Source organism: Populus alba, chromosome 13 (assembly GCF_005239225.2).
Source record: "Populus alba chromosome 13, ASM523922v2, whole genome shotgun sequence".
NCBI classification, from domain to species: domain Eukaryota; kingdom Viridiplantae; phylum Streptophyta; class Magnoliopsida; order Malpighiales; family Salicaceae; genus Populus; species Populus alba.
Window position 1 is genome coordinate 2,822,122 of NC_133296.1, and position 12,920 is coordinate 2,835,041.

Sequence of the window (12,920 nt, forward strand, 5' to 3'; positions counted from 1 at the left end):
GAGTCCATAATTGCTCCTGCATTGGAAGAGTTATCAGTATGTGGTAACCAAGAATCAAAAATACTAATTACTTGTGGTTGATTGGCTGTCTTGCAACATTTGTTGATAAGCTTGTATGGAAAAATTAATTCATCAAAGACAACATGACGAGAGATGAAAATTTTTTTACTTGTTGGATGAAAACACTTATAAGCCTTATGCTTTTCACTGCAACCTACAAAAATGCATGGAAGTGTTTTTGGATCAAATTTGTGTTTTCATATATCCCAAGTGTAAGGAAAGCATTTAGATCCAAATGTTCTGAGTGAGGAGTAATTTGGGTGTGTCCCATGAAGTGCAAAATATGGTGTTTCAAAGTTGAGAGCAGAAGAAGGTAAGCAATTCATAAGATATACTGCCGTGGTGAAGGCTTCTATCCATAAGAATAAGGGTGCTCCACTGTGAAATAACATAGTCATTCCTAATTCTCTTATGGTCCTATGGTGTCTCTCAACTATACCAGTTTGCTCAGGAGTATATGGTGATGATATCTGATGAACAATGCCTGTAGAAAGAAAATGAGTCAGTAGTTTTGAATTGATGAACTCACCACCTCCATCTGAATGAAATATTTTAATTTGCTTGTTAAACTGTCTAATAACATATTTTTCAAAAGCTAAGTATGCATTAAAGAAATCAGATTTGTTGCGCAAGGGAATAATCCAAGTGTACTTAGAAAAATCATCCACTAAACAAGCATAATATTTAAATTTTGCAATTGATAAAACGGGTGCTGGTCCCCATAAATCACAATGAATTTTTTCAAAGATACCAGTACTTGAATGTTCTGATTTAGAAAAAGGTAAACGACTAAGTTTTCCTAGTTGGCAACTATCACAAAGATGTTGTAATTTTATTGTCCCTACAACATCAATAAGTCCTTTATTTTTTAGCATTTGTAATGCTGAAGACTGAGGATGGCCTAGACATTGATGCCAAACTTCTGTTGTGCCTGATTTGAACTGATGAGAGAAATACAATTCTGGTGAAGCAGGGAGGACGTAGAGATCACCCTTGCGTTTCCCTATTATCACTGCCTGTCCTGTTTCCCGTTCCTTAACACAAAAATCAACATTAGAAAACTCACAATTAACAGGAAATTGATTAGTTAGCTAGCTTACGGAAAGTAAATTTTTTGTTAAGTTTGGAACCAATAGAACATCATTGAGAGGTAAGACATATGTTTTTTGTTTTATACACGTATCACCAATTGCAAGAAATGACATGGAAGACCCATCTCCAATTAGCACAGAGTCAGCACCAGAGTATTTACGAATGTTTGTTAACATACCTGGCTTACTTGTCATATGGTTGGAAGCTCCAGTGTCCGTTGTCCATTCAGTGTCAGCAATGGTGGTGTCCAAAGTGAGTGCTGCAAGTGCTTGTGGAATCTCATCTTGTTGAGTGGGTTTCTTTGGCACCCACCAGCATATTTTAGCAACATGGCCTGTCATCCCACAATACTGGCATTGTTGATCACAGTATTGATCCCTCTCTGCTAGTGTCATGCGACGCTCACCATGTGGTGGAGGTCTACGCTGTGAATTTGATGAAGAGGAGTCCCTTCGCTGTTGAGCTTGGAATCCACGACCATTAGAATTGAATTTTTGTGAGGGGCCACGATAGCCTAAAGAGTTTGATTGTGGACGTTGTTGTTGCTGTCCATAAAAAGCCAATTGATGAGTGAGAGAAGGAGTTGTGATGTCTGTGGGGTTGGAGAACCAATTACGCCTTTGATCAAAGTTTTGGAGTTGAGAGACCAACTCAGAGTATGATGGTCTGGGAGGTTTCAACATGGTTGTTGTGAATGTTTCATAATGAGGACCAAGGTTGGTGAGAAGGTAGAAGACTTTTTCTTGGTCTGGTATAGGTTTTCCAATGGCTGATAAGTTGTCACAGAGACCTTTGAAGGTTCGAATGTGTTCTGTGATTGTTGTGTTGTCTTCCTTTCGAAGGTAGGTTACCTGTTGTTGCAGTGTGAACTCACGTTCTTGTGAGTCTTGTGCATATGCATTTTTGAGAGCCTCCCAAACAGCATGAGCTGTGTCGAGACCAACAACGAGTCCTAGAGTTTACTCTGAGAGTGTTCCAATGATCCACCCTCGAAGGAGACGATCTAACTTTCACCATGCTATAAAAGCATTTGTTAATTGTGGGGTTGAGTTTTCTGTGTTTGTGTATTTTGTTGGAGCAGGATCTTCATTTGTGAGATGACTGACCATTTCTTGACTCTCAGCAAGAGCCAATGCTTGTTCACACCACAAGGGGTAATTGTTTGGAGTAAGTCGGAGGGTGATGAAGTTCCCAACATGGAGTGATAAGGTAGTCATTGTGGAATAAATGAGCGGAAGGTAAGAAGGAAGATGAAGAGAGGATAAGTTGTAGTATTTGCGATAGGTTGTGCCTAGTGTTCACAAAGGCTCTGATACCATAAAGAAAAAAATAAACTGAGCTGACAGAGTGTTTTTCTCAAATGAATATTCAGTTTCTATTCTTCTCTTTTCAACGTGAACAACTAGGCTGTACAAGTGAAGTATTTAAACTAATTAGATATAATGATTCAGATGTAAAATAAAAGGAAAGGATCCCATGAAATCTGGTTGATGACAATGCTGATTTATTGTGATGATAGCTTCATGGCAGAGGAGTTTGTTACAATGACAACTTGATAATAGAGAATTTGATAGCAGAGAATCCCTGTAAGTTTGCTAAACTACCATGCAGAGTTCCTGTTAGTTTGAACTTCCTGAATTTATAGGCTTGATTGGAATGTCATCTTGGTTTGAACATATTGTCGTTAGAGCTCCAAGATCACTCAACGTCTCTCCAGTAATTAAGGCTAGATTGTGATAGTCTTCACCCTTTTTTCTCCAAGAATCTCGTGTATCCTTATTGCTCCATTGACTCTCATAATTGTTGGCAGTGCCAGCAGTATCAATCTGTGATGGATGGTTAACATTAGGGAGATACGTCTATAAATTAGAAAGACAGATGAAATGGAGGGGGGTGAAGTTTGAATTTTTTTAAAAAAATAATTTTTTTATTGTTTTATTATAATGATGATATTAAAAATAAATTTTTAAAAATAAAAAAATATAAATTATTTATATATATTTTTTCAAAAAAAACTTTAAATTACAATAGCAACCACACCCCATCATAATAAACTTTTTTTTTTCCTATAGTTGTTACACAAACAAGACAGTAGAACAGAAACTATCACAGCAATTATTTTAATGTTAATAAAATAATAAAAGTAAGATTTTAATGTTGTACTATTGTAAATATGATATAATGAAATTCAAAACTATAAAAGAATATTTATCATTTTATTATCAAAATCGTTTTCAAAAGTTGATTTAATAAAAAACTTGACTATCAGGGGTTAGCAAATGGTAGCGTGTTAGTTAATAATAATACTAAAAAATGACGATGAAGAATTTTGGGCAAAGTTGATTAATTGAATCCAGCTACTAAAAAGTTGCTTACAATTTTTAGAATATTATATTATTGTTTATCTTGATTTTAATCTAATAATTTATATTATTAAAAAGTTGCTCCACAGCATCATGCAATTAAAGCTTCACCAGCCAATAACCTGTTAAATATCGTGCTCGGGTTATCAAAAAAATTCAACAGTTGGTGAACTCCCTTGGTCCCAGATCGATTGTGCCATGGAGGTCATGTTCTCTTTGGTTTTTCTTTAGTCCAGAAGACGGAACGGACCACAGCCAATGATCAAGAGTTAAAAAATGTCGGGAATTTGTTGAACAAGATATTGCTTGTAAGCTTGCAACTCAGAATGCCTTTTTCCTAAAGGTAACAGTACTTCTTCCCGCAAAATATCATTACATATGTTGAACAGGTGAAACTTTTATATAAAATAACATAATGAATTATAGCAAATGTTGAGATGCTATCCGGGAAAATGATAATCTTATATCAATTAAATTAAATCACATCCATGAACATCAATTCATAATAAATCAAATGCTCAAAGATTAAATTTAAAAAAAAAAAAAAACATAGAATTCCCAACATTGAAGAAGGATGAAGAAAAAAACAAAGAATTAAATATGTCTTTAATTGTTAATTTCGTTTTGCCCACATATATATTAGATTATGTATTTTGTTACAATTTTTTTTTTTAAATAATAAATTTAATTTGATTAACAATGCGAATATCTAATGAAATAAAATTCATATGCGAATATCTAATGAATTATCAAAGGAGAAAAAAGCCAAATGATTTCTCGAGATTCGAATCTGCGCCAAAATAAAATATTGATTGCCAAAAATTTGTATTTAACCAAAAGGATTAAAAATAATAATAAATAAATAAATAAATAAAAACAACAACAACACAGCACATTGCCTCCTGTTACCTAGAATCTTTGCACCAATGTGTTGGCAGAAAAATTAGGAAATAAGATTTTTGGCTTTTAACTTGTTTTCAATTATTTTTATTCAAAAACATAAAACATGAGATCCAAATAAAACTAGTCTTCAACTCCCTCAGTTGCTTTACACAGTTGTTTACAATTTCAAGATAATAGTCTTCTGACATGTTGACGTAGCGGAAAACAATAAAAGAATATGATCAATGTCAATATTCTGTAAATGATCTACAATGAGAGAAACTCTCAGAAAACTCAAGGTTCTTTATTCAAAATTCAATAGGTGAATTCCGGCCAGAGGCTTTACAATGGTATTTAAAGCAAAACCCTAACCTAAACTCATGACGGATAAGGAAACGACATAAAACATTAAATTTATCATAAATAGAAAATTTGAGATAAATGCAGAATATGAAAGGCCTATAAATCCTGAGCAAGCAGGAATTGACGAAAGTCAATTCGGACTTGGAAATCAAAAGTTATGGCTAAAACAAAACTTTCCTAAAATGGCAAAAATGATGATTTTGGGGCCGAAACGATGGAATTTGGCCAAAAATGGGTGGACATCATGGGCATAGCCACTGATTTCTTCCGCAAACGACAAAACGCATTGACCTGGTGAGTTTCGCGGCATTCCGACTTTCGACGCCCTGGCTGCCGAAATTCAGTTGCCTTTGAATTTCGGATGATCCCTCTTGAGCATGTATGCTTCCGCTACTTGTTCTACATCACATGTTAAAACAGTGGATCAAAAATTGTTCTATATTTTAACATAGGCATTTAAAATTGTTTAAAAATAACATAAAAAAAGTTTGAGGAATAGATTAAATTCAAGGAGAGGAATGCTTGTCTTTGGAGTTGAAACTGTATTTTATATATTTTTTAAAAAATATTACTTAAAAATAATATTATTATATTTTTAAATAATTTTAATGATATCAAAAATAATTCTTAAAAATGATAGTTTAAGTTTTTGTAGCATGATCAGTGTGGATTCATAGTTTAAGTGCAGATGCATAGGATGTGCAGCAATTCTTGGTATATCTCCTTCTAGCAGCCTCTCATGCTAGTGCTCATGTTTTAGAACATCTTAGGTTGTAGTAGGAGATTATATCTGGACTTGTTTTCTCTATTGATTCTGATTAATCAGTGCTGCCAAAATCACTCCTACCATCACCACCATACAGGGGATGAGAGAATGGAAGATGAAACGTTATATCCTTTGGGGAAACCGTGTAGACAAACACATAGGTGTCTACGATAACAAGAGTTGCTGTCTTACAATTTGCTCTTGCTAATTTATAGTTCTAATATAGTCTACAAATTATACTTTGTGTTTATTCATTTCAGCTCAATATTGAATTGAAGATTTCCTTTATTACAAGGGATGAAATAGAATCTTGAAACCCAGGTGTCCTCATTATAGCAGAGAGCCTTTATTCACTTTGATTGATAATAATATTGTACTAAAACATATTAATCCTTGAAGAAACAAAATACAAAGCAGAGAAATAATTTATTACAAACAAAGCGACGAAAATTGAAAGTAACATAAGTAGAAACAATCACATACTATATAATTATAGAAAATCTTTTGGAAAATTCTCAGCCTGTCACAGTTGTTTGAGGCATCAGATCTTCCAATGTTATTTCGGAGAATGACTTTGGCAGCGGAGGCCATCGAGCTATGAGCTGCGAAGCTACCTGTCGCATGGTTGGCCTAGATTGGGGATTGGCAAGCAAGCATGCAAATGCTATTTTGATAATGGAGACCACACCTTCTGCAACTCGATTTTCAGGAAGTGGGATACGTTGGTCTATCACATCCTTCAACAATGAATGCTGGTTGATTTGAGAGAACGATGAGGAGGAAAAAGCAGATGCAGAAAGAGATGAGATGAGATCACCCGGATGCATTCCCATTATTACTTCCATTGTGACCACTCCAAAGCTGTAGACATCGCACTTCTCGTTCACTCTCATTGTGTAAGCTAGCTCTGCAAAAATTCGGTCAGTTTTTCATACTACTGGCTATATCGTGTGTGTGTGTGTTAAGAATGAAATCAAATATGTACCTGGAGCTATGTATCCGAAGGTGCCAGCAAATGAGGTCCAGTTGGTTGAGTCAGGCATCAAGAGCCGAGCTGTCCCAAAATCCGAAACATGAGCCTCGTATTCCGAATCTAAAAGAACATTGCTGCTGGAAATGTCTCGATGAATGATTGGAGGCGAGCAATCATGGTGCAAATAGGATAATGCATTGGCCACACCTTTAACAACATTAAGCCTTCTATTCCAATCCAAGTCCATTGCCTGTTCTTCGCTAGATAAATTCATCTTCAAATTTCCCCTTTCTATGAACTCGTAAACTAAAAAAGAGTGCTCTATTAATGAACAAAATCCATATAACTTCACAATATTCCGATGTCGAATATCTATTAACATGTGAATCTCATTTCTAAAAGTTTTCAAATCCACAAGCTCGCCCTCTCTGGATGGGTGAAGTTTCTTCACGGCAACCACCTGACCTGTTGGCAACATGGCTCGATAAACAATTCCGTATCCCCCTTTCCCAATGCAGTTATTGAAGTTGAAATTATTAGTGGCCTGGATGACAGTTTCATGTAGGATCTCTTCCTCATGGCCCCATACTACAAAACTGTGTGGACTTTGTCGCTCTCCTAAACAGGAAACTCTTTCTCTACTTGTTCGGCGGTGAAAGTATAAACACCCAACCATGATAAGTAGTAGAAGTAGACTGCCCAGGAGTGGAAAAAGAATCAAAATGACAATTTTGTTGCTCTTTCTCCTGCTTGTAAGAAGAGTACAAGGCTTTAGACCACTGACATTTCCACAGAGACCACTATTATTTATAAAAGCTTCATATGGAGCTTCAATGAAGGCTTTGATTTTTGGAATAGGGCCCTCTAGTTCATTGTAGGAGATGTCTATATCTGTCAAGCTCACCAAATCTACAAAAGCAGTTGGAATCAAACCGGAAAGTTTGTTGTGAGAGAGGTTCATCGTTTCTAACTGATTCAATTGCCCAATTTGTGATGGTATCTCTCCTGCCAGAAGATTCCCACTGAGATCTAGATTTCCAAGAAAGTGCAGGAAGCCTATCTCAGATGGGATGCTCCCTATGAACTTATTATGACTCAAGTTCAACTGTAATAAATTTGAGCACTCTCCCAATTGTTTTGGGATTGATCCACCAAGATTATTAGAAGCTAAATTAAGAGCACGAAGTTGAGATAGCATTTGTATTTCAACGGGAAGGACACCAAATAGATGGTTGTTATGAAGAATAAGGTTGAACAACGCCTTCAACTGCGCCAATTCTTTTGGAATTGTTCCCTTTAGGAGATTTGACGAGAGATCAATGACTTGTAGCCTAGTAGCCTTTCCAAGCTCTGATGGTATCTCACCGGTGATATTATTGTTTGACAATTTTAGACTTGTCAAGTTGTGAAAACCTCCCCATTTCCACGTAAGCTCACCATACAAATCATTGTGACTTAGATCCATATAGTTCAAGTTTGGGTAGAGGCCAAAATCTTCAGAAATATTCCCCGTCAATTGGTTCCACTCAAGCCTAACTCTAAATAGACGAGGACAATTTCGCAAGCTTTTAGGGATTGGACCAGAAAAATGATTGAGGGCGGCTGTAAAATTTACAAGCAACCCACCAAGGCACAAGTCTTGTGGTAAATGGCCAGTGAAATTGTTTGAAAACAAGTGCAAAATCATCAAATGTGTGAGATTATTCATCTCGGGGGGTAGAGAACCATTGAGATTATTACTGTGCAAACTCAATTCAACAAGGGATTCAAGTTGTCCTATTACCGGAGGAACAAATCCAGATAAATTATTCTCTGCGATATTGAGAAAGGATAAGTTTCTCAAATTTCCAATAGAGGAAGGGATCAAACCCGTGAGATTATTTTTATCAAGATAGAGAACGTTAAGACTTGTTAACAATCCTATCTCAAGTGGAATAGTTCCGTAGAGTGAATTGTTCTTGAGATTGAGAGTGAGAAGATTGGGTAAGGATGAGAAGTTGAAACTATGAAGCGTACCTCTCAGACCAAAATGTGGAAGGCTGAAATTCGCAACACTTCCAGAATTGTCACAAGTGATTCCAAGCCACTTGCAAGGGCTGCTGCCAACCCAAGAAGACAGGACAGCTTGGTTGTGGTTGTCATCAAGACTTGCTTTCCATTTTAGGAGAGCCTCCGCTTCTTTATTACCTTCAGCAACTGCATATTTGGCAGCACCAAATGAAGTTGCAGAGGAATTAGGATGAAAGGCAAAGAAAGTAGGAATGCACATTAGAAGGAGAAAAAAAAGGACTTGGAGAAACACTGAGAATGGTTTCTGTAGGAAGGACATCATGTCTAAGGGATATGGTTTCCTATGGCAGATGAAGATCCTAGGCTCCAATGATAGCTACTTATAGAAAAAAATAAATGGAATATTTATTGGAATTTTTAATTGTGAAATTTCCTATTCATCTTTGTTCTTATTTTACAGACTTTGACATATATACGTCAACAACAGTGACATCAATTTTTTTGGGTGGAAGATTTGGTAAATATTAGGAAAATTCATTTCCAAGTCCTATAATTTTTAAAGATGCTTAATTGTTGGTTCATTTGTTCAAAATCCGTAGCTCATTTCTAAACTAAATAAAAGAATAAAAATAACTAAGAATAAAATATTTTGTTTTTTAAATCTTATGCATCAGTTTTCTCTCCTTTAATTGAATCGGTGAAGAAATAATGTAAGAGACTGCTTAATTTATTGTGCGGCTCTCTGAATTGTGGGTCATCGTTTTCCAAATTTGACTTGATAATATTTAATATTGTTTCATTACTCAATAATCATGATATTTTTCTCGATGTTGCCTTTGCAAATTGCTAGTGAGCATGTCAGTATTTTTATGCCTTTCACACAGCCTATGGTTATTTTTATAGTTACTAAACTCAAGTTGGGATCAATCTAGGATAAAATATGAGTCCTTTTTTTTTTCTAAAATAGATAAAAATAATGTTGTTTTGAAAAAATTCAATAGGTTTTATGATCGGATTTCACTAAGTTGCAGGTTACTCGAGTTAGCCTAATTTGGGTTTTGTAATAGGTATTGAATCTATCCTTTCTCTATAGCTTTTCTACCTTCCATGTAACTAAGTCTGTAATGTGGCAAATTTAAAAGAATATTTCTCTTTGCACCAGAATTGTCTAATGTGGAATACCTCTCATTAACAGCAATCCATCTAGCAGAATCTCGTTAAATTCAGCAAGTAAATGCTTGATTGCCTTGTAAATATCTATCATTTATTTTTCTTCTTTTTCTCTTACCTGCTTACTTCTCACGCTCTAAATTGGTTACAGTAGAGAAATAATTTCCCTCTGCTTTATAAGCTTTGATATTTTTCAAACGTATACAAATTATCTCTATACATGTGCTTAACATCTAAGTCATACAAACAAGTCCTACTAACTATAAAATTACAAGAATCCATTTCTACTGCATCATTTTATATCTCTTCTCTATACTTCACAATGAAAAATTTATTTTCATAATATTGTGTTGCAATCCATTATTTTTAGTCCCTAATCACAGTAGTCTCTTTTTCTTTCTTTCCTCTAATTTCGAACCATAAACACTTTTTTCTTTCTTTTTTCATTATCAACATAATTAAATTAAATATAAAAAAATCAAATTTAAAGTTGAAAGTTTTAAAAATTTAAATTGTCAGCCATCTACAAGCTGCTGCAGCCGACCAACCATTTACAAGCTGCTAGTGGTGTTCTTCCACAACAACTGCAGCCTTCACTTGCAGAACACGCCAATGACTCCTCCTCACATGTTTTTGTCGTTCCTCTGCACATTATGGGAACACAAACTCCAACTATCATCGCTCTATTCAACACCCACCAAGTTATTTCATTGAAACTTATGAACACAAGTTATCTCTATTGGCGAATGCAGATGAAGCCCTATCTTTTTTATCGAGGTGCTTTTCACTTCATTGATGGATCAGTATCATGTCCTCCATCCCATGTTTCTAACATTTCTATTGGTTCTTCCTCTACAATCAGCCCTTCTTTTCTTCATTGGAAGCAATAAGATCAACTTATTTTGAGTGCATTACTCTCCTCTCTCTCCATGGATGTGTTGCATCTCGTGGTAAATTGTTATACCTCGCAATGCCTTGGCGCACTCTTGAGAAAGCTCTTGCGTCTCCGTCTAATTCTCGCATCATGCAACTCCATGGTTCCTTTCAAGATCTTCAACAAGGTGACTCATCGGTTAGTATATACATGCAGCAAGTCAAATTGTTATTTGATGAATTGGTTGTTGCTGGTTAGCCCATGTCTCTTGAAGAATTTAATTTATATGTTTTTCATAGCCTTCACAGTGAATTCAAAGACTTGGTAATGAGTTTTATAACCAAGATAGAATTGCTATCGTATGCTGACCTTCACAGCCACCTTCTTACCCATGAATTTCTGCACAAGAACTCCCTTCATTCTATGGACGCAAATCCCTCTTTGCTATTTTCATCTCTACTGTTGTAGCCACCACTGCTGTCAACACCACATCCCTCTTTACCCATCTTGTTATGTCGCATCACAACTCAAATTTCAATCGCAATAGGGGGCATTCTCGTTGCAATTGGCATCCCAACAACAACTGCTACAATCACCAGAACAGGTTCCAATCCAATCTGCTGTCGACTAAAGGCCAAATAATTGGTAGCAGAACAGACGCAACATAGGGGTTGGACAGTGGTCTAGACAATAGAATATCTGCTGCCAATTGTGCTTAAATTTTGGTCACACAACTACTTATTGTCTCTAGTTTCATGGCAGTACCCAGTAGCCCTATGCTCATCTTACTGTTGGGAAAGTTCTTGCTGCAACTTGGTTCCCCGACACCGGCACGAATCAACACATCACACCTAATCTTGCAACTTTGATCAATTTTGCACCCTATCTTGGTAATGATCATTTGCATGTTGGTGGCGGTAAATGCCTTGACTTATCACATATTGGACATACCACATTACATTCCCTAAAGCATATTTTCACATTATCTAATATTTTTCATGTGCCCCATATTACCAAACCATTATTATATGTTTTAATTTTGTCATGATAATCATTTTTTTTTTAATTTCACGCTTCTATGTTGTATATCAAGGATCTCATCACCAAGGAAGTTCTCTTTTCCGGTCAAAATAATTATGGTCTCTATGTCCTATCCGAGTCTTTTGTCATGTCAATTCCTCAAATTTTTTGGTGTCCTCACCTCTCCGTGACTGCCAATCTGTGGCATCGTTGTTTGGGTCAACCAACCCCTTGCATTTTAAATTTGTTAGTTTCCAATAATAAAATAGTATACACTTCTAGACGTTCTCTTACTCAGTGTCAAGCTTGTCCTTTAGGCAAGTTGTTGTGACTTACGGGTCACAAAACCACTACCCCCACTTGATTTAATATTTAGTGATGTTTGGGGTCTTGCCCCTATGTTTTCTTTTGATGGTTTCCATCACTTTGTTATATTTATCGATGCTCATACAAAACATTTATGGTATTATCCTCTTGTTTGCCAAATCTTATATGTTTTCCATTTTTCATCATTTTCAAACACTTGTAGAGTGTTAGTTTTCATGTAAGATTAAATTTGTTCAAACTTAATGGGTGGTGAATATTGTAAGTTAAATCAGTTTTGTTCTTTCAGACTATTGGTATTCATCATCGGTTAATCTGTCCTTATACTCATGAACAAAATGGCACCATTGAGCGTCATCATTGGCATATTGTCGAAACCAGCCTCACTCTTTTAGGCCAATGTAGGGCACCATTACAATTTTAGAACTATGCTTTTGAATCATCAGTATATCTTATTAATTGCATGCCTACTCTTGTTCTCCAAAATAAATCTTGGGTTAGGTGTCTTTGTTTCCCCTTTTTACGTCCATATCATGCTCAAAATTGGATTTTTGTTCCTCTTCATGTGTGTTCTTAGGGTATAGCTCATCTCATCTTGGCTATCATTGTCTTTATTTAGCATCTCAACATATTTATGTCTCTCATCATGTTCGTTTTCATGAAGATGCCTTCCCTTTTGTGAATTTTGAATGGATAACACATACACCAGTACCCTCCACACAACCTACACACCTTTTACCCTTGAATCCTCTCTAAATTTTTTAGCCTATTGCTTCACAACCTTGCCAAACCAGCACCCCTGTCTTGCCTTATGTTGCACCCCAATAAACCCTCCACTTGCCCACAGATTTTGTAACCACTTCATCACCGCCCAACCCTGCTATATTGTTACCATCTGCTTGTTTTTTCAATGATCATTATGTAGGAATAGGTTCTCTATCAACAGATGTTCAGACCAGTTCTGCAGCAAGTTCGCCGGTATTTTTGTGCCAACCAGTCCCTCTACAGACTCTCCAACCGGCT

The 12,920-nt window shown here is 36.0% G+C and overlaps 2 protein-coding genes across 2 annotated transcripts; both read right to left on the minus strand.

Moving 5' to 3' along the window:
* Window positions 1-317: 317 nt before the first annotated feature.
* On the minus strand, window positions 318-2,677 carry LOC140954475 (uncharacterized). Its single transcript, XM_073404159.1, has 2 exons — window positions 1,331-2,677; window positions 318-1,094 (listed from the first exon to the last, which is right to left on the minus strand). The coding sequence occupies exons 1-2, from the start codon at window positions 1,833-1,835 to the stop codon at window positions 1,048-1,050; spliced, it is 552 nt and encodes a 183-aa protein (XP_073260260.1). The 5' UTR covers window positions 1,836-2,677; the 3' UTR covers window positions 318-1,047.
* A 3,198-nt stretch (window positions 2,678-5,875) lies between these two features.
* On the minus strand, window positions 5,876-8,845 carry LOC118061434 (uncharacterized). Its single transcript, XM_035074855.2, has 2 exons — window positions 6,512-8,845; window positions 5,876-6,433 (listed from the first exon to the last, which is right to left on the minus strand). Exons 1-2 carry the CDS (start codon window positions 8,829-8,831, stop codon window positions 6,042-6,044), a joined length of 2,712 nt encoding a protein of 903 aa, XP_034930746.1. The 5' UTR covers window positions 8,832-8,845; the 3' UTR covers window positions 5,876-6,041.
* Between the last annotated feature and the right edge of the window lie 4,075 nt (window positions 8,846-12,920).